This window comes from Aythya ferina (assembly GCF_964211825.1).
Source record: "Aythya ferina genome assembly, chromosome: 1".
Classification (NCBI taxonomy): Eukaryota; Metazoa; Chordata; class Aves; order Anseriformes; family Anatidae; genus Aythya; species Aythya ferina.
Genome location: NC_140296.1, coordinates 32252258 through 32272331, shown reverse-complemented (window position 1 = coordinate 32272331; position 20074 = coordinate 32252258). Strand labels below are relative to the sequence as shown.

Sequence of the window (20074 nt, the reverse complement as noted above, 5' to 3'; positions counted from 1 at the left end):
CACAAGAAAGTGCAGAGCAGTTTCATAGCACAGTTTGCAGGATAAAGAGCAAATGCCTTGATCTAGCAAGTCAGCCCAGCAGTGCCCTTGCCTATTTCTGTGTAATGTTAAACATCCGAGTGCTCCTCACTCTCTGCTTCTGACTGCTGCCTGCCTACGCACAAGTGCGTGTAAGTGTATTGCACAATATGTGCCTAGGGGAAAACATGAACACGAGTCCTATTAAAGCTGCGTGCTATGCAGCTATCTGGCTTGCCCTCAGAGACACGCACACATTCCCGAAGAAGACATCAAGGCAGAAGCTGAATTCCAGACCTACCTCATTTGCTAAAATCCATCTACACCGTCAGCTCATTTTCTGTCAAGGAGGAGGATGCTGCCTGTTATCTGTGCTAAACCCCTTCCAGAACCTTGTCAACTCAACGTGAAACTGGAACAGGTACTTTCACACTCCACCACAGCACGTGGTCCAGACCCAGCCTCAGCTGACCCAGGAAGGCTGACAGATACAGCTCTCAGGATCCTGGCCTCTCGTCCAAGATTGCTCCCTTTCCTTTTCTATATTCACTGTAAATAAATAATGTATTGTAATACAGTTATTTAGAAAGGACTACATTTAGGAAGTTCACTCTGTCAGTGGATAAAAACAATAAAAATAAGCATTACTCCGATTCTAGACTAAGTGAGGGGAGCTTGGGATCTTTCACCTAGACAGGAACATCTCCCATCCCCAGAACAAACAGTACTCAAAGCCTGTTCTTTTCTGCTAGGGAACCTGTAGTAAAGTCAACCCATTAAGTTCATTTGTGCCAATATATATATTAAAAAAGAGTAATAGCACACATTGAAAAAGAGGCATAGATTTTAATCAGTCATCTAACACATGTCCATTTTATTTTGCTACTGAACGCATTTCAGCTTTAACTCTATACAATGTCTTCAGCAGCCTCCTCCTTCCACAGACTGTAAATTTTCTAGATACTCGGTGAGAGCCTCCATCTCTGCAAACTCCAGTAGCCTGTTTATCAGCTTATCCAGTTCTTCTTTCCCACTTAGAATTTCCTATGAAAAAACAACAACAGACAAAAGCATTACTGAGCATACAGCAGTGTTATTCTGAAATGGTGACTACTCAGAAGAGGAGCTCTGGGAATGCCCTCTGCCTGGTGTCTTATCGTAGCACTTCCACTTGCCCAACTTCATGACTCCCCTGTCCCTGTGTGAGAGCACCATGGTGCACTGGGACTTCGTGTGAAGGCACACTGGCAACAACAGAAGAGGTGTTGGTGCCTTCTTGCTGTGCTTTCGCATAACCTAAGCATTTACATAAAAAATTCATCCAGCAAGAACAATTAGGAGTAGAAGGACCCAATTTAAATATTTTTTTCATGCCAAGAACAAATTTTTTTTTTTTTTTTTTACAAGCAAAGCTTAACTCACTTCTGTTAGACAGTTTATAGTTCCAATTTTACTCAAAAAAAAAGTAACTGTGAAAAGCCAGACTAACAAAACTAATATTTATACAGTTGTGGAACTTCTTACCATTCTCTTCCATCTGGATACCTCTATAGCTCTTCCCTACCCCATTAAATATGAACTTAAGAATGGTTCATATGTCCTGTGTTCTCATTCAGCATGCCCTGTGTTCTCTGAAGTAACCCTGGACATCTGTGGGTATAGGTTAAAAGTGTTGCTCCTTAGGCAACAGCAATTACAGTAAACCAGATGCCTAAGACAACTTAATACAGGGTCATCCTCAATTTTGTCCTAAAGTTCAGAGCATTGCCCATAAATTTATTAGACAAAAATGCACTATTAGGTATTTGTTTAAATACCTGTTAACAAAGCAATAAGATTGAAACGTTATGTAGAAATTTATTCAGAAGTAAACCATCAGGTAATCTTGCAATAGAAGTATTCAGCTTCAGTTGCTATTATCTGTGGCTTTCAAGGTAAACAAGGTTGTTGTTTTTTCTTTATTCACTCTAGCATTAAAAGGAGGATTAAGCTGATTGGCTGACTTAACTTACAAAAAGTCTGTCTTGTCAGGTTTTTCTTTTGGCTACAGTAAGCTTCAAGAATCTCGTTTCACTTGCCCAGTTTGGTGAAGGGACTCACAAAGTTCGCTAAGGGACACTCCATGCTTGATCTTTTTTTTCATATAGTAGGAGAAAAAGACACAGAGAACTAGGTCAGCTACATACTTCCTGTGTAAGTCATCTTTAACACTACCCTACATCACTGAGGCAGAAGAGTGTGAGCTTCTTGAATCTATCACATTCCATCAGAGAACAATGGGCCACGTGATTTCCACATATATTTTAAATTGTTTTCACAAGGTTACATTTTTCCTCACAAGATACAGATAAGTCTAAGTTTTAAAGCCCCGATAAGCAACCATCACCTTGATATTGCGTGCATCATGCGCGATCCTGTGGTCGGTGACTCTGTCCTGGGTGAAGTTGTAAGTACGAATTCTCTCTGACTGGGCTCTTGTTCCCAACTGTAGCAATAAAAATATATATATTGCATTTTTTTTAAATTAAAAAGCACTCTACAACAGCATAGCCAGAATAAACACAAATTGATCAGCCAGTTCCACCTACCAGCCTAGTAGTCACTGATTTAGGATATATTTTTAAAACATCGTGGAATTACTAAACTGTATTATTTGCTATTCCGTATCAGACCAAGTTTTAACATCCTGCAGTACACCACTTCTGTCCTAGCTGTGTAGCTGTAAGAATGACACCAGTCACGTAAGGCAAAAGGTGTGCCTACACATGGCAGCAGTTCAAAAATGTAACGTGGTATTTTGGGTTTTGAGGGGGTTGTGTTCCCACCAAAGATAACGAGTAGGCACCATTAATAACAGCCAACGTTTACTCCACAGAGGGGTGGCAAAGCAGTTCCACTAACATCTGGCTGTCAGAAATCAACACCCAAAGAGTAAATTGAGAGTACGGAGAGGAGTCCTCTAGTGGTAATGTGCAGGAGCGCAAACAAAAAAAAGCTTTAAAGCTTTTAAAGCTAAAAGCTTTATTGAAATGGAGAATTACACAATAAAAACTGCTCAGGGAGATGAGTACCTGCTTAGGTTTTGTTTGGAAAATTCTACCCGCACCCACATTTATATTTCAAACCAAGGAATTTATTCGATATATTCTGAATTATTAGGAAAGGTAATTTACTTTCACCTGATTTTCTGTAGTATGTAAATATATAATAAACGTAAATCTACAGTCCTTCATGCAGCTTTGAAAACTCTCAAGCTGAAGTTATTAACAAAAGATAAATGGCTCACTGATTACAACTGAGTTAATAATCTGCAGGAACAATACATTTAAATGCAATCTGAAATTAGTGATTAAGTAGCTGGAAACTTTGGAGCACCGAAGAATTCTGTTATTGTGAAGTATTTTCATTCTTTTTGATTATCGTTGAAGTTTGCACCGCAAACAGCAAAATACTCAAGGAATGGGAAAAGAATGTTAGCACACTTAAGAGAAAAGTACACTTTGCAGCTTAATTTGAGGTAAGTCTTTTACGGAAATCATTTCTTCTTTTAAAGGCTATCTAAAAAATAGCAAATCAACTTTTATGTAACTGCGAATTGGTGGGCTTGTTTATATACTCATTTCTCTCAAAAGCTCTGTATGATCTGGTCAAATATGTTTTAGGAACAGGTTAAAATACAACTCCAAGAACTCCAAGAACTTCTGATCCCCATTTTCACTGAGAATAACTCTGTACTACTGCTCTGATTGTGTAACTGTAGCCTTAAGAGGGGAATTCAGTTCACAATGTTGAGTGAGTTCGGATCATTCAGATAGTTCTAGCTGCAGTCTTACGATTCCTTTCTCTCCAGCTATAGTCTGGCTCTTTTTCATTACCTGAGAAGTCTACATTAGGGTTGAACCAGGAGAAGATAAAATCAGAGTTCCAGTTTTAAAGCACTTACCACTTTAACACACAAGATTCTCCTTTGTAAGCACACCCAGCCAGACACACACACTCACGTGCTCTGTCACTGCCACTCAAAGAGATCAGAAACAAATCTACAACGCAGCACTTTTTCCAAGTTCCAGCAATCACATTTCCTCACCTGCAGTTTTCTGGCACTCTGCTCTTGACTTAGTTGTTTTTCAATGATCTGCTGGTACAGCTTAGCTCTCAGCATCTGCAGAGCTATTTCCTTGTTCTTCAGCTGTGATCGCTCCTGCTGGCACTCTACTACCAGTCCTTTACAGAAGAATTCAAGAGAGCACAGATCAAAAGCCCATTATAACAAAGAACAAGCAAGCTAAATTAATTCTAACACATTTGGTGATTGAAACCTTCTGCAGTGCTGGTTTGTAGGGCCTTTCAGCTGTAGGGTAAAAAGTCATTTTAACACACTGCCCAAAACCTTAAGTAACTTTTTAAATCCTTCACAGTTGTACCAGGAGCTTCTTTGTTTGATGCTACAGAACGGGTAGTGGTATTGTAAAATTTCACGAAGCAAACAAGTTTCTGACGTTGCCTCCAGAAAACAGATTTTCTCCAGCTAGCTATCGTGTGTTAAAAATGTAATTTGCAGAGTACACAGAAGCACGTTGAGAAAAAACAAAATGCAGGATTTGAAAGTCTTAGTCTGCATAAGCTCTTGGCGGCTGGAAAGTTCATTATTCTAGCAAAAAAAGGTGTCAAAGTCATACTGGAGAGTCATAAACTGAATTATGAATAACAAATAAAGATCTTCACAAGAAAACTAGTATTTTTACTTTACATTATATTTCTGAAATAAAAAGGCGTACACAAAACAGCTGTTTTCAGGTTGCTCCTGGAATTTCTTGTGCATTAAGAGATTCTGCATCTGGATGGATACAAACCCACTGAATTTCAGTACAAACAAATCCTAACCAAGACAGAGTGGTTCAGTATATACAGTAACTTCCCATCAGTGTGTGCTTTCTTTCCTATTCAACATCTAACAGCATTAACTAGCACCCAATGAAAATCTTCAACCCTCCTTTTTCTCTCAGTCTTGTAATTACACAGTTTGCAGCAAGGCTGCCAATGACCATTACTCCTGAAGCAGTCAGCACGAATTATTTACATCTCCCATCCCATCCCTGTCACCCTCCATTTGTTCTTTCATCCTTCAAAGACAGTGTATTCATTAAGCAATCCATCTGAGGACAAAACTGGCGTAACAGCAACACGTCGACCATTGTTCCACTAACACACATTCCTTTTCTCACTTGTTTCCTTGCTAAAAGGTGGGCAGAACAAGAAAGGGATACTGTCTTTTTTGATACAAGGCCCAACCTGGCAAACTCACTGTAAGAGATGATTTGCAGGATCATGAGCTTTCAGTTCAGGATAAAGCTTTAGGGTGATTAGAAGGAAAAGCAGCCAGACTCACCTGTGGGAAGGTGCACGATTCTCACAGCGCTGTCAGTTTTGTTAACGTGTTGCCCTCCTGCTCCTTTGGACCTGAACGTGTCTACACGCAGATCTCTGGGATCCACTTTAACGTCAACCTAGAATCAAAGAAAATTACTACTTTCTGCTCCTGCTAAAATATTTTGAAGATCTTTTCAAGGATACACAGTATTAAAAAAAAAAACACTTCTCCAAAACCTGTTCTTTTATAACTGTTCCTAAGTAACAGCTATAATTATTATACTAAAAACACCCTAACAGCAAGTATCTCTGCAAAGCAACTCTTTAAGTACTCTACTTATTTTTTCCATCTCTCACTCCAGGTCCTTCAGAAAACAAGGTATGTCTGTGCGGGAAACAAACTACAATCAGCAACTTTTTGTAAAACCACCAGCTTTGGCAGGGAGACCAAGAAACAAGCAAATCATCCAAATTATTTCTAAGTAGCAGCTCAAGGATCTTGTTCACCGAGTCAAGCCTGAATTATTTTTGCAAGGGTGTTTAAAAACATCTTAGGAAAAGGTGGGTGTACCCAGATCCAGGCAAGGACTGCAGCACTGGATGTACGAGCCCATGACCTGGACCAAGTTTGAGCTCAGTGGATAGGAAAAGAACATTCTGACCTAATCAACGTTGCGAGGAAAGTGTTACAGGGAAGCAGAACTTGCAGGGAAACTTCAAGATTTGTTTTTGATTATCTTCAGCGTAAATTACTGGTTTAAGTGAGAACGGCTGGTATCGGTGAAAACTCAAAGACTTACCCACACGCTCATTCAAATTCAGAGCATACGGCCCTGGATTTAACAGGGAACGACACCAATAATTTAAATGAACCAAAAAAGAATTAAGGGACTTGCTGAAACTTATTACTATGCAACACTGAATATTTTCTTGGACATATTCCCTGTCTTAATATAAGACATAATTTAAAATTGGCTTAGTGCTAACGAGCCAGATCTGTGAGCACTGGGGCCGGAACAGTCACCGAACTGCTCAGCGATCTACTTGCCACTTCAGGCGATAGCAAATATCTGGGAAGTTGCTTCTAGTGAGCTGTTTAAATATGTAAGGTACACAGGAGGAGCAGGGATACCTCTTGCTGCCTCGATCAGCAGTTAGTTTACCTCCTCTGGCTGCGGAAGGACGATGACCGACATCGTCCCGGTGTGAATGCGCTGCATTCTCGACGACAGGCCCGTCTCGGGGATTCGCTGGACCCGATGCGTCCCTCCTTCGTATTTCAGATGCCTGTAGACATCATCTCCCGAAATATGAGCAGCCGCGTGATGCAGCCCACCTGGAGAGGCAAGCACCGTGTGACAAACAGCGCAGAGAAACCCGGCTTTTAATTTAGCTGTCTTGGTGGAGTGCCTGAAGAGCTTCGGTACCTATCTCAGCTGGAGTGTAGTTGAGAACGTCAAAGGTCCAACGTTTATAGTCTGCATAGTTCTGGTACATCTCAAACATCTCCTTGGTGAACTGCTGGCAGATGTCACCTAAAAAAATAAAGGCAGTTCGTTATATGGCAGCCACCAGTTTTTAGATTGAGCTGCCACCGTAATCGTGGTCATTAGACAGATTTAATGCTCCTCTTTAGAGAGTATTACTTTATACCATTAAAGTATAAAAGTGCATTCAGAATAACCCATAAGAGCCTTAAAAATTTGGAGGGAGGTTTGGAGTAATCTTTACTGCGGAGATTTTGCTGACCTCCAGTTGTTCTGCCAGCTGTCACTTCCAATATAACATGACTTTTATCATATTTTTCCTTTGGCACTAGGAGCTGGAAAAGCTGAAAAGAGAAGAAAAAAAAAAAAAAAAAGAGAGAGAGAAAATAAAAAAGAACGTCACTGTCTCTTTCATGACTCTGTATCTCCTTTTAATCCAGTTTACAGCCAGCCTTCACAAAGGCCATGGCTTGAGCCCACCTGACAGGAAAAATAGCTGATCCCCCTCGTCCCAGCCCCAGCTACCCACGAACACCAAGTTACTAGCTATAACTCAGCTGGTTTTCACACAAACATTGATCTTATTTTTCAGAAGGTCCCATTTCCCGTTATCTCAATGTGAACACAGAAGTGAGACCAAACACAGAACCTTCCCCTGAATCTGTTGAACTTCTCTGCTTATAACTAACGTCCCCACTGACGGGGTGCTATCAGCTGAAGAGGAAATGAAAGATTGAAAGTTGCAATCAGAAACCTTTTCAAGAACGTAGGCTCTGCTGTCACACACAGTTATGAGGATGCCATGCCACGTCTCAATAGCACAGCCAGAGCTTTATATCCCCTTCAGCACCTCCAGACAGACAAGCAAGCAAGCAAAACTGACTAAAATAATAAGCTTCCAAGATGCATTTGCCAGAAGCTTACTAATTAATGTTGCCATGCCTTTTCAGGGAAAAGTAAGAAGCTGGACTTCTGTTTCATTACATGCAAGTGTCATAGTCGATGGGTAAGATCCCAAAGGAAGATTTTTTTGGTATCTTTATTTAGAAAGCTGTGTAACTTTACCTTGGGCTCACCTTTCTGCACAGCGTGTTGATTTTTTTATCGAGGGTTTCCTTCTCTTCCAAGGCAAGCTCCAGAAGTTGTTTCTCATCTCTGCTGTCTAGCTCTAAATTCCAACGATAGGAACAGATATTAGCCAGTCTCCCTTACCTTAGAGCAAACTGTAGCACAGCTGACAAAAGACACACATTACAGCACATAAAAGCTCACAATGCAAGCAGTTCCACTTTGCCAGCATGAAATATCAAAAAAGGGCAGCCCAACCCCGGATGCATATTGCTAACTCAACGATTGTATTTTTCAGGGGTGTTGGAAGGAGTAGCAGCTATATTACCTCTGAAGCTCTGGGTTATGGCTCAAAGTCTGCATCAGATACTAGTCCCAGCTGATGCTTATGTGGCACAGACTGACAGTCCAGGGATAAATCCACGCACAGATTTGACAAAATACATCAAAAGCATGCTTGGAGCCAAAAGGGCCTCAGTTTCCCATATTACAATTCCTCACGCAGCAAAAACGTTGGTTTCTAGACTTGCCCAGAAACAGACCTATACTCAGTGATTTGCAAACTCATTAAGGTGAGCATAAAACATGTAAGTATGATGATAATAACGAGGTTTCTAACCCTCTGTCCCCTGCTAATCAAGCGATCAGTGAGATGTGAGAGTTGTGGATTCAGGCCACCAGGATGTGGATGACCTCGCTTCAATTCCTGGCTTTGCTTAAGGAGATTCCCTTCCCCTCTGCTCAGCAAGTGTGAGTCAAGGGAAAAAAAATGACAACGCCAAAACAGGGAGCACCCTCTCCTTTCCATTTAAATTCTCTCTGTTCTACCAGCTGAGAAGTGGCTCTGTCACCTCATCAGAAGGTAAACCTTCTAAAAGAAGGTTTTATCAGTATTTTAGTATTAGTATTTTATTTATAGAGGTTTACACACCTCAAGAAAAGAGCAGACAAATGTAGGACTTGGGGCTCTTCCTCTCTGCATGTCTGGAGCCTTGTTCTTGTTCTCCTGTCCACAGCAGCAGCTTTAAGAACTAAATGGGCTGGGATGTTGGGCCAGCTGGACAAGGACAGCAGCAGCTCCTCTATATCGTGGTTTCTAATTTATATTCCATGTGGGTATTTTTTCTTTAAATAAATGATGGCAGATCAACAGCTGAGCCTGATGTCATAAATTGTAAATTTCCTTACCAGTTTATTACAACTCCAACCAAAAGACAGTACTGAATGAAAAGCTTCTAGCTGGCTCAAAAAACATCCTCGTGGATTAGTTAGATAAACTAAATATTGTCAGCAGAGATGGAAGCAGGCTCTGGGGGTGACCTACCAGCCTGAGGTTGAAATGATCGGCATCCCATCCCTACCTCCCTGCAAAGCTGGCCTTTAAAAAGTCACTTCATCTGCCCTCTGATGTGCCTCACCAGGGACAGACTGGGCAATAATATTTTCCTGCTTCATTGAGTGCTGCAGAGATACAATCCTACAGTAATTGTGAGGAATTTAGGTATGACAGAGCAGAGGATCAGTTATGGAGCTAAAAACAACACAAACCACAGTCAGCTGAAGGGGCCATCTGTGTTTTAGCTCAGCCACACGACACAGACTGCGTACAGACTAATTGGGCTCCATTTAAGTAACTTCTTGGCTGTAATTTTCTTTCATTCATTTGGTTCTTCTTCCTTTCAACTCTAACTCACTCCATTCATCCATATCATAATTTATGGAATTAGCAAAATTCTTCTTTACATTTACTTGATGCGAAAACAGCCTTGCTAAGTTGGAGTTTTCCACTTTTTTAAATACTTTGTCATTCTGCCAAGTGTATTTCTTTTTCAGGTATCAATTTTTGTCCCTCATCTTCACTCCTTTTCCTCTTTATCCACTGAAGAGGAGTGAAAGGGGTTGGGATTAAAATACTGTCTCTTATCTTAGTATCTCTGGGGGTAGCAGAATGGTCCACATTTTTCTTTTCTACTGAACACACTGCTTCACATTTCCAACTTTTTTTTTTTTTGTCAAAATTTGTACCACTGCTTATTTTGTAAATTCTCCCCATACTTTCTTTTTCCTGAATGGTATCAAAACCAATGTCAATATTTTTTTTCCTGTTTTTTTTTTTTTTTACCCCAACCTTTACTGTAGAATAGTTTTGAGAAGCAGCAGCTTCTTAGATAGCCATCAATTTGTATTCTTTGTAGGACTCCTCAAATATCTTCAAAGACATTAACTCCTGCTGCTTATGTTGGAAGCTGAATTCAGGGCCTGAAGATGAAAGTTCACAGGATTTGCTTAATAAGCATCAATGCACTGGCTGGTTGGAATCCCATTTTAAATGACACAGGTGAAGTCTGTGTCTATCAAATATGCTTGACGTGAAGGTTTTTTCCCCTTCAGTTCATACTGTCTGTTCTATCAAAAAAAGAACTTCAAAAAAATATTTCCAAACTATTTCTGCTAGACGCAGCCCTCAGAGTTCAGATGGTTCCTACCTTCCCAAGTTGGCTGTATTAAGACCTCAAACCAAAGAGAGATGAGGTAAAAATAAAAGGAAATGGATGATAGCAAGAAAGCTCCCAGGAACGGACATGACCAGAGAGTGTTCCAGGGCTGCCTTAACTTATTTAAAGGCTTTCCTTGAAGGCCAGGCAATTAAGTTCATCACAAGCAAAGCCACTCTTTTGAAACGACTAAGAGGATGTCCTCTCCTTACCTCTGCACATGGTTTCTAACTCCTGGACTTCTCTTTCAGCCTCTTTGATTTCCTGAAACGCAGTTACAACGCGGGACAGATCGGCACGTCTTCTCCTCAGGGTTCGTTGCTCAAAGTCATTCTTTGAGTCAGCATCGAGCAGATGACTGACCTCCTGGTATTCTTTGCTTAGAGTCTCCAGGTACTTCTGCACAGCCTCGTGCTTCCACAACGCTCGGGAATCCTGATGCTTTTTCCTAAGCCGACCATTGCACGAGAGAGTCAATCTAGCTGGGTCCAGCAAAGATTTTGGCCTCCCAAATCCGCAGCTGTGCAGCCCCATCACATAACCTATCTTCTTCGCAACAGAAGGAAGAGGGGAACTGTGAAGCTGACCATGACAGTAGCAACTGGAAAGCAAGCTCTTGAAAAGCCAGACACTTTGGAGAGGTTTCATCTTGTTCCTTATTCTTCCACTGCCTGAAATGAGAAGTAGATGACATACGGTTGTCAATATACAATAGTCTAGAAAGTGTTTTCTTAAAAAAAAATAAAAAAAAAAAATCCAACCTGTATCAGGCCCAAATCCTGTTCCTGATTACACCAACACAAATTTAGTCACCATGGACAAAACTATTCCTGTTTCAATCCCAGTTTAAGCTACAATTTCTTACCAGCACCATTGTACTAGCTGAGAGTTGGCAAAAGTATCTTCTGTCACCTCCTCAAACAGTTTGTTTCTGCTGTGAGGATCTGCTCTAGGTGCTGCTTTACAGACAACAGCTTTGTTTGCTATACATCTCACTGGAAAAATCCAACTATTTCATGCCTTACTGGCAAAACAAAAATGTTGCTGTGAGAAGACAAAGCTATACTGAAAGTACACAACTGTATAGAGAGAACAGAACGTATAAAATGTGCAGAATTATGTGCAAAACCATAGCTACTGCCATTACAGGATATAACTTTGGAAGGTGGGAAATAGTGATATTGGGGTGACCTTGCAAAAGTCTAGTCAGTGGGACTGCAATATATGAAAGAAATATGAATATATGAAGAAATTATTCATCTCTGTATGTATTATGTGAAAGATGGGAGCAGTGCTTTATGTTCCGTGTATACTCCTTCCCGTGCTACTCTCACATGTAAGTGACACAAATATCCTCTATCAAAAAAGTGAGTAGGAAGCTGGTACTCTGAAATCCCATCTCTCTATTTTTTCATAGACCTGGCGTTGTTTTGCAGGACACAGGATCACTGCTGCTCCAGGAAAGATTTTTTTTCTTCATTGTGCATCATCACATCACAAACCAGGCAATGAATTATTATTGTGTTCTAAAAATTGGTGTGCAAGGATCTACCAAGAGGACTGCATTTAAATCTTTATTGTCCTAGGACTACACACACAGAAAAAGTTTAACAAATATTTCCTTAATATTTCTGCCTTGACCACAGCCCTCTGTGTCTACCAACTTCTACAGAACAAGTTGATTCTGAGAATCCAGCCCAGGAAACTTTTACAACAGGATCTCCTTGAAAGAGCACGCTGCAGTTTCCCAAATCCGATAATTTTTTACTTATTACTGACAAGAGCTTCTGTACGCCTTCAGGGGTTTTATGAACAAATTACCCCAACATTAAGTACTCAGCTCACCACTTTTCCCTACCTACTTACCCATTTGTCCTATAACAAAGGAACAGCAACACACAGTAAAAACAGAGCTATTGTTTTTCCAATAAAAACCCCAGATGTCTGTTTTATTGCCTAGGGGAACTGGAAGAGCTGGAGAGGGAGGGAAGAGCCTTTATTCTACTTCTGCACCTTCCCCAAGCTGGCAGGCACTACCAAACTCACTGCAGCTATTTTAAGGACTGCTTTAATTTACAGAAAGCCAACAATAGCCCTCGTGGATTGTTCCGGTGACTAAAACCAGCTGTAGCAGAGGCATCAGGCTTCCTTCACCAGGAACAAGGCAGAAGGCCCGAGGTCTGCACTCCTGGACTTAGTTCCTCGAGGGCATGTGCTGGAATTAATTCCCAAAGGCCTGATTTTGCTGATGGCAGTGGAGTTGTTCCTACTTATTCGCAGTCACCACGCTCATCATCACCCAGCCAGGTGGTAAACGTCATTAATGGAGTTAACTGGTGAAGCCAAAAATCAATATATTCAAATCACTAATTCATAATATAGCTCTGCCTCAGCTGTCAGAAGTAAAATCCTTGTTTTTAAATGCCTGAACACCTAAAAAATTGCACGACTCCAACCTTTGAGAAAGAAATTTCAGAATAATTTTGTTTTGTTATTGAAAGAATAAAGCTATCTCCTCCTCCGAGAGATGCTGTCGCACTGCTTTTGTGCAGAAATAAGCCCACATAAAACTTTTTCAGAGCACCATACAGTACCTACCAGCTGCTTCTCAAACTAGTTTTTAGTAACTTCTTCTACTGTGACAAAATTATCCTGTGGGCAGCACAAACACATCAGAAATCAGAACCGGCATGCCAAAACAACAAGTGTAATTGTCTCATTACAAGCACAAAAAGCCCAGCACAGCCCCAGCCGAGCAGCAGCTATCAACACGACTGTTTCGGGAGCTTTAAGAAGCCACTTTTAATAATCAAAGCGCCCTCAGCTCCATGCAAATGCATTTGTAGAGCTGAGTATGAATATTGACAGGCACAGGAGCAGCACAAGAGCCTCAGAGACACGTTTCCAAGGCCTCAGGGGCCCACGGTGGCGTTGAGGACCCCTCTGCCCCCCCAAAAAGCCAGGCGCAAGCCCCCTTACCCAGCGCAGGATTTGTGTGCTCCCCAACTCACCGTCCGCAAGGACAGGCAGCAGGCAGACCCGGCCTCAGCGCACGAGGGCATTGCGGAGGGGAAGGAAAGCGGAAAAAACTCTCGCTCCCAGCATGCCTGCTCCGAAACACAGCTCCCAGAGGGCAGCAGCCTGCCTTGGCCGCCTCTCCTCCGGCCCACGGCATCGCGGGATTTGGGAGCGCAGCTTTGCCAGCATCGCTTTAGCAACTCGGCGAGGGCACGCTGGCGTCTCTTTGCCTTGTGAAATACCAGCCCCCAGCTTAAAGAAAGAAAAAAAAACAGACCTTAAAAACATGCCTGTATTTTCGTTTTCGGTATCTTCTTCACAGTTGCGTGGTAACGCGCTCTGACTTGAGCAAACGCTGGCTGGAGCGGCGAGCACAAGGAACGGGGAGGGCTCTGCTCCCCGGCTCTGGGCTCTTACATAAAGTGGGCTTTTCCGTGCCTTTTCCCAAAACACGGCTTCCAATCTGGTTTATTCAAAGAGCGATTTCGGAAAAGTCTGCATAAAACAACGTGAAGTCCCACTTTCTGGCGGAGCTTGCTGTTAATTATACTGAAAATGAATTATTGCTGCTCTACAGGAGACAAACATCGGTCCCGAAATGTTCGGAAACATAAAACTACCCCGGTTTGTGTCCGGCTAACAGGCTGCAGCTTCCTAATACGGCAAGTTTCCAAACACAGTATGCATATGCACATCTTCACAGTTGCATAATCTGTTTAATATTATCTGTATCCCTAATTATAGTCAAAAGTGTTTACATAACCTGTTGTTTTTTTTTTTTTTATACCTATAATCACCCAAAAGGCCAATTTACCTACCTGCTGCTACACATGGTACAGGAGAAAAACATACTCAAGCCTCAGAGGAAGAATTCTGCTGCCTGATCCTTTTAGGTTTTCCTTAGGTGTACAGCTTGCACCGAGAAGTTTGCTTTTTTTCAGTAACTTTCCCCATCTTTTTTACGTTTCAGCAAACCTAGCTTTGCTGTAAACGCTTTAAGGAACGCTATGTTCTAAGTTTCCTTCTTCCCAGCTACTGTCATTCAACAGGATTTAAAAAAAATAAAATAAAATCTGGTATTTGGCACATATAACATCAACAAGGTTTGGCAAGGTAAGCGCTCCAAAAGACTGAAAATGAGCTGATCGGGGGATTTGGAGCAAATCTCATCAGCACTCGAATGACAACTAACCTCTTGTTTAGGTCTGAGGGCTGCTTCTGGCTCTGCTCGATCCCCTGGGACTGGAGGCAAAGCAGACATGAAAAGGCTGCCCCAGAAAACAGGAGCCATCCCAAGCCGACCAAGTCACCAAAGAGCCTCAGCAAACAGCACCCTGCAATCTCCAAGGAGCTCCCCCAGGCCTGGGAGACGCAGCACAGGTCTCTGTTCCCACTCCTCAGCTATACCTTAGGCCTCAGTGAAGATAAATAATAAAATTATCCTTGCGTTGGGACTCCAAATATCCAATCTGACACTTAAAAACCTTGGAAAGGTGGTCCATGGGAGAGCAACCAAGAAGCTAATAAGAACACGCAAGTTATAAGCAGAGCACGCACTCAGAATTACAAAACAGATTTAAAAAGGAGAGGGATAGGCCAAGAAAAATCACATCAGCCTCTACTGCAGCCAGGAATGGCTATTATATTAAACCCTCTGATTAAAAGCGATCACGATTCAGTTTTTATTGCACTTGCTGGGCGAGTTTCACACTCTGAGTGTGAAAGTACAGACTAACAAAATCTCCGCACCCCCACCAGCCAGCAGCTAAGACACAGGTTGGTCTCATCCATCCTTTTAATCCATCATTTTAAATGGAATATGGGAATTGAGCACAAAGGATGGGAAATCCCACTGCTGCCTGTGCATCCACCTCCCTTACAGTTTGCTTGGATGCCCCAACGCCTGCACGGCCACAGGAGCTGCCCACAGAGCTGGTGAGGACCGTGGCTTATGGGGTGGAAGGTGCTTGGGGCGAGGTGCTGCTGCCCTCAGACACCATGGCAGAAGGGAGGAGTGACAGCAGCAGGGCACAGGACACGGGGGTCCTGTACTTTTAAATCTAAAATCTGGCAACCCCGAGCTGCCAATTGCTTTAGAAATGAGAGGCAAAGAAATGGTTCATCAGACAAAACAGGCTCCAGGCCTTACAATGTGCTTGGCTTGAAGGCAGGTCTATGTCCATGCAGAGGCCCTTTTTTTGCTCAGGGGCCCTAACTGGGTTTAGCGATCTGCCAGCATTGTGCCACGACTTCTACAGAACGTAGAGAGAGAGATGCAGAAAAATCACAAGCTTGCTATCATGGACATATTGCTTTAATACTGCTCCCCCCTTTCGACCCAAATAATTTGTCGACAGACTCCTGAATTCTTTCTGTTTGTAGGAAAAACTGGTGACAGAATCATACGCGTCTTGAATACAGTCCTGTTTATTAACAAAGCCCGTCGAAAGAGCTTTGTTTGGCCCAGCACAGTAGGATTAAATGACAAGAAGTTTTCTTGACTGCACTCCCAAACCTCACTTTCAACCAGCACTGTGCCCCCCCCAAAAAAGCTCATTTCTGTGTTTATTCTCTCTCAGCTAGTCTAAAAACGTTTCTTTCCTTTTCTTCTTTCTTTTCTTTCTCATTTGCTTTCCTTTTCTTGCTGCTTTTAACACAGATTTTTAATACAGACGCATGTCTAAATGCAAATCAAGCCCCTGCCTCTTATTTGCAGGTTGTCCGTTTGCAGACAGCATTCTTTCTAGTTCTTGGACTAGCAGAAAACAGAGACATTTAGCTACTAAGAACAGCCTTACTGCTTCAGACCAAAGGTTCACCCAGCCCTGTATTTGCCTGACCATCTCAGAGATGGATCTGTTTATCACCGAACCCAGCAGAAGGCGTAACATACCTTTTGGTAAGACAGGAAACCAGAGGTCGTAACGTCAAGGCTAGCATTAACAAGAGCTAACTATGTGCTGTGGTGCAGACTCTGAAAATGAGGCAGAAGGGCTGACTTTGTCAGTATTACTAATGTTTTGAAAAAAAAATCAGATACTGAGTAACAGCAGTACTGCATCATATGCCAAAAAGAACAGTGAATGGAGTACAGCATGTGGAAAATACTACATAGTTGCACACATTGGTTACCATTGATGCAGGTGACTGACATCTTTAGAAACATGCCAGAACGAAACCAGCGAGAAATAAACACCGTAAAGATAACCTTTCTACAAAAGTAAGCTTAACTACAGACAGCATAACTACAGACCACACAACAGATAACCAAAACTAAGCCTAAAACAACCACCGTCCACAAAAAGCGGCCATAAATTGATGCTCAACAGGAAGTACGAAAGCATACGCTGTACTTCTCTAATATCTCCTCACATTTGCTATCTTCTCAGGAAACTACCTGAGCCTTTAGATATGTAAATATATATAACCCAGAAGGCAATCTAACTTGAGGACTACAAGATTATATATATATATATATAGATTGCCTTCTGGGTTACTCTTTTTCAAGAAGTCACCAACTCTCCTGTTGCCTTCTTTAGCCTGAAAGGAATGCAGCTATGATGTCCATCAACTTCAGCAAGGCTTGTAACAGGTCAAAGACACATTGGTTATTTTCTGTCACAGTCAGCTACCCACTTCACGTGTAACCAAAGAAAACTTGTTCAGCATACAGCTTTTCTAATTGCTTTTAATTGTTTTTTCCACATGCTTGCTTTACTGTGCCTGTCTACTATGTTCGCCACCTGGGACAGTAGGTGGATAACCATATTACTACGGAATTAATATCCTTTTATAACATACCTTTTAAAATATAACTACTGTTTTTAAAGAGTAATTACACAAACAGATGCTAATTGAAGCTGCCTAATTTCCCCCCTCATAAAATGCTCTTTTTAATTGGTTGCAACTTTTGACAGTTTAACCAGTTTTCCTTCTAAGTCAATCCCCTAGGCCACGTGGCCTCAGCGTCGCTGCTTTGTTTTCCCTTTCTGCAAAGACCCATTTACGAACTATTTCTGGGAATAACAAGGAGGAGAATTTCTTTTCAAGAGACCTTAAAAAAAACCTCCCCTCAGCGAAGGAGCCAAGCCACGAGTAAACACTTGGTGCTCTAAGCCTGCACGGATGGTGCATGGGGAAACTTTACATAATCAACTGCTGCAAAAAAAAAAAAAAAAAAAAAAAAAAAAAAAAAAAAAGAAAGAAAGAAAGAAAGAAAAAAAAAAAAAAACAAACAGGAATTAATGCAGGAGATGACATCCCTGCCCGCCCGGAGCAAGCTGCCAGCTTGCTGCTGTTTCCCTCAGTGCCAGCCAGCGCACAGCGAGCGCTCGGCCCCTCGCAGTTCCGCTCTGACAGAGACTTTCCAGCAAAAACAGGAGCTGGACTTGATGATCCTGAGGGGTCCCCTCCAGCTCGGGATGCTGTACGATCCCCTAACACCTCCCAGGTTTTTGGGCAGCGCTTTAATCTGCTCCTCCACAGAGCGGCCACGCCAAGCGGGCTGCGAGGGCCCGAGCGGCAGGGGAGGGAGGGAGGCGCGGCGCGCAGACAAAGGAGGTTTTTCTGCTTTATCCTCGCACAGCCAAACGCTGAAAGAAAATAAAATAAAAATTAAGAATGAAAAATCACCCAAGTTTCGACGGCTTGGGGACAGCCGTGACTCAGGAGCGGGGCCAGCCGGAGTTATTTTTACACCCGCGGAGGGCGGCAGCCCCCTTCCCCCTCCTCCCCTCGGGGCGGCTCCGAGCAGCTCCTCGCCTCAGGTAGCGAAGCACCGAGCGCACCCCTTTTCCTTCCACTTCCTCAGGAGGGAGAAAAGAGGATTAAAAACTAAAAATAAAATGAAATAAACCGAGCCCCCCCAGCACGGCGGGGAGCCGCGCAGGGGGGGGGATCCAGCGGGGGGCCCCTCGGCCGCCTCCCCCGCTGCGGGGCGCGCAGGCGCGGCGGGCCGGCGGCCGCCATTTTGCAGCGTCAGGCAGCTGCGCACGGGGGCCGCGCTCCGCGCCCGAGGGGAGCCGGCGGGGCGGGCGGTGCAAGGCCAATGAGTTGAGGAGCAGCCGCCGCTATCGCTGCTGCTGCCGCCGCCGCCCGGGTTGGGGCTACGCCGAGCTGGGGCTCTCCTCTTGATAGATAGACAGACAGACAGACAGACGGGGCTCCCTCTTTGCTAGCGACAGCCGCCCGGCCGCCTCCCCCCCCCCCTCCGCCGCGCCGTGCCCGCACCATGCCGTCCGTGCCGCTGCCGCCCAAGGAGAGCAACCTCTTCAAGCGCATCCTGGTGAGCCCCCCGTCCTCGCCGCCTCCTCCTCCTCCTCGCTTCCTTCCTTTGTCTGGGGCCCTGCGGGATGGGAAGGGGCTGGCTCGGAGGAGGGAGCCCCGGGGGGTTGCGGCCACCCCGCTGCGGGAGGCTCTGGGGGACCCCCCCCCCCCCCCCCCGGTCCCCCCCGGTGCAGCCTTCACCCTGAGGGGGGTTTTGGGGAGCCTCGGGGCCGGCCGGCAGCGGTGTGGTAAATTTGGGGGGTGATCTGGGAAATTTGGAGGCGGCTCGGTGGCTCGGAGCATCCTGGCTCGTCCTCGGGAAGAGCCCGAAGTTTGAGGCGCGGTGGCGCAGGGGACGCGCGGTGTCCCTGAGGCAGCCGTGGGGAAAGAAACGCCTCGGCTGAGCCCCGGCCGTCTCCTCAGCCCCTCCTGGGGAAGGAGAGGAGCAAGGAGCCCTCTCCCTTGCTCCTGAGCTTCTCAGTGTGGTCACAGGAGACTTCCAGCCCCGCCGAAGTTGGGGATTCAGTGCCGCCCGGCCTGCCTGCGGGCAGAAACCCACGCACCGCAGCGCTAACCCGCTGGCAGCCACCCGTTTATTTCGCTGTAACGCAATTTGTTAGGCTGGTTTCAGTGATTCTGCAGGTGAGGAATGAACGCTTTATCCCCCAGGCTCGCAGCAAGCACCGTCTGTAAGCCCCTGCATGCAGCCAGCGCCTTTCAGCAGGTATTTCCCAGCTGCCTTTCCCCTCCTTTGGGGGGGTAGCATGGGATTTTTTTTTAAAAAAAAAAAAGACTTAATGGTTCTTAATGGTGATTTGTTGCTTACTGCATGCTCATGGCATGCATCTTAGTAAGTCATTCTAGCACTCCTCTCTGCTAAAAATAAGCGACTAAGATTAGAACAGTTAAGTGATTATTCTTACTAGTAGCAAACAAGTTCACGGTAGCAGTCGCTTCTCAACTTTTTCAAATGAAATACGAAAAAGCTCTTTGGTCACCTGCCTTCTGTGTATTAAACAGCAAAACAAAACGTGGGTTCTTAGGCAAGGAAATCACAAACTTTCACTTGTTAGCCTATCAGTTTGTATATTGATACTTCTTGAAACTTAATTTCTTACTGTTTTTTGTAGGTAGCTTGGACTTCTTCTTGGTGTTTTCTTCTTGGAGCAGTAATACCTATGTAATCAAAGTTGAACCTTTTGGTTTCTTGACATATTCCAGACTATTTTAGTGCAGTTATACTACAGCTCTCAGTGCTAAACGCTCTTCTGTAATTCAAGTAGCTTTTGCCTACTTCAGCACTGCTAGAGTTCTTGAAATCGCTAGGGCTGCTGTGGACATCTTAGAAATCAA

General features: G+C 43.7%; 2 protein-coding genes across 5 annotated transcripts in view; one reads left to right on the top strand and one right to left on the bottom strand.

Annotated features, from left to right (window-relative positions):
- Window positions 1-844: 844 nt before the first annotated feature.
- On the bottom strand, window positions 845-18782 carry MTRF1 (mitochondrial translation release factor 1). Its single transcript, XM_084510127.1, is given in 11 exon segments — window positions 845-1062; window positions 2405-2503; window positions 4106-4242; window positions 5408-5525; window positions 6552-6724; window positions 6816-6923; window positions 7138-7219; window positions 7941-7978; window positions 7981-8043; window positions 10651-11109; window positions 18686-18782. Coding segments are annotated over 10 exon segments (1377 nt in total). The 5' UTR covers window positions 11087-11109; window positions 18686-18782; the 3' UTR covers window positions 845-939.
- Window positions 18094-20074, top strand: part of NAA16 (N-alpha-acetyltransferase 16, NatA auxiliary subunit) — a 63203-nt gene continuing 61222 nt past the window's right edge. For all 4 annotated transcript variants that reach the window (XR_014689786.1, XM_084510049.1, XM_084510048.1 and 1 more), the window contains exon 1: window positions 18094-18740. Coding sequence is in view for 3 of the 4 variants with exons in the window: in XM_084510049.1 (XP_084366175.1) it covers window positions 18687-18740 (54 nt within the window). In the remaining variant the exon portion in view is untranslated. The remainder of the gene's footprint in view (window positions 18741-20074) is intronic.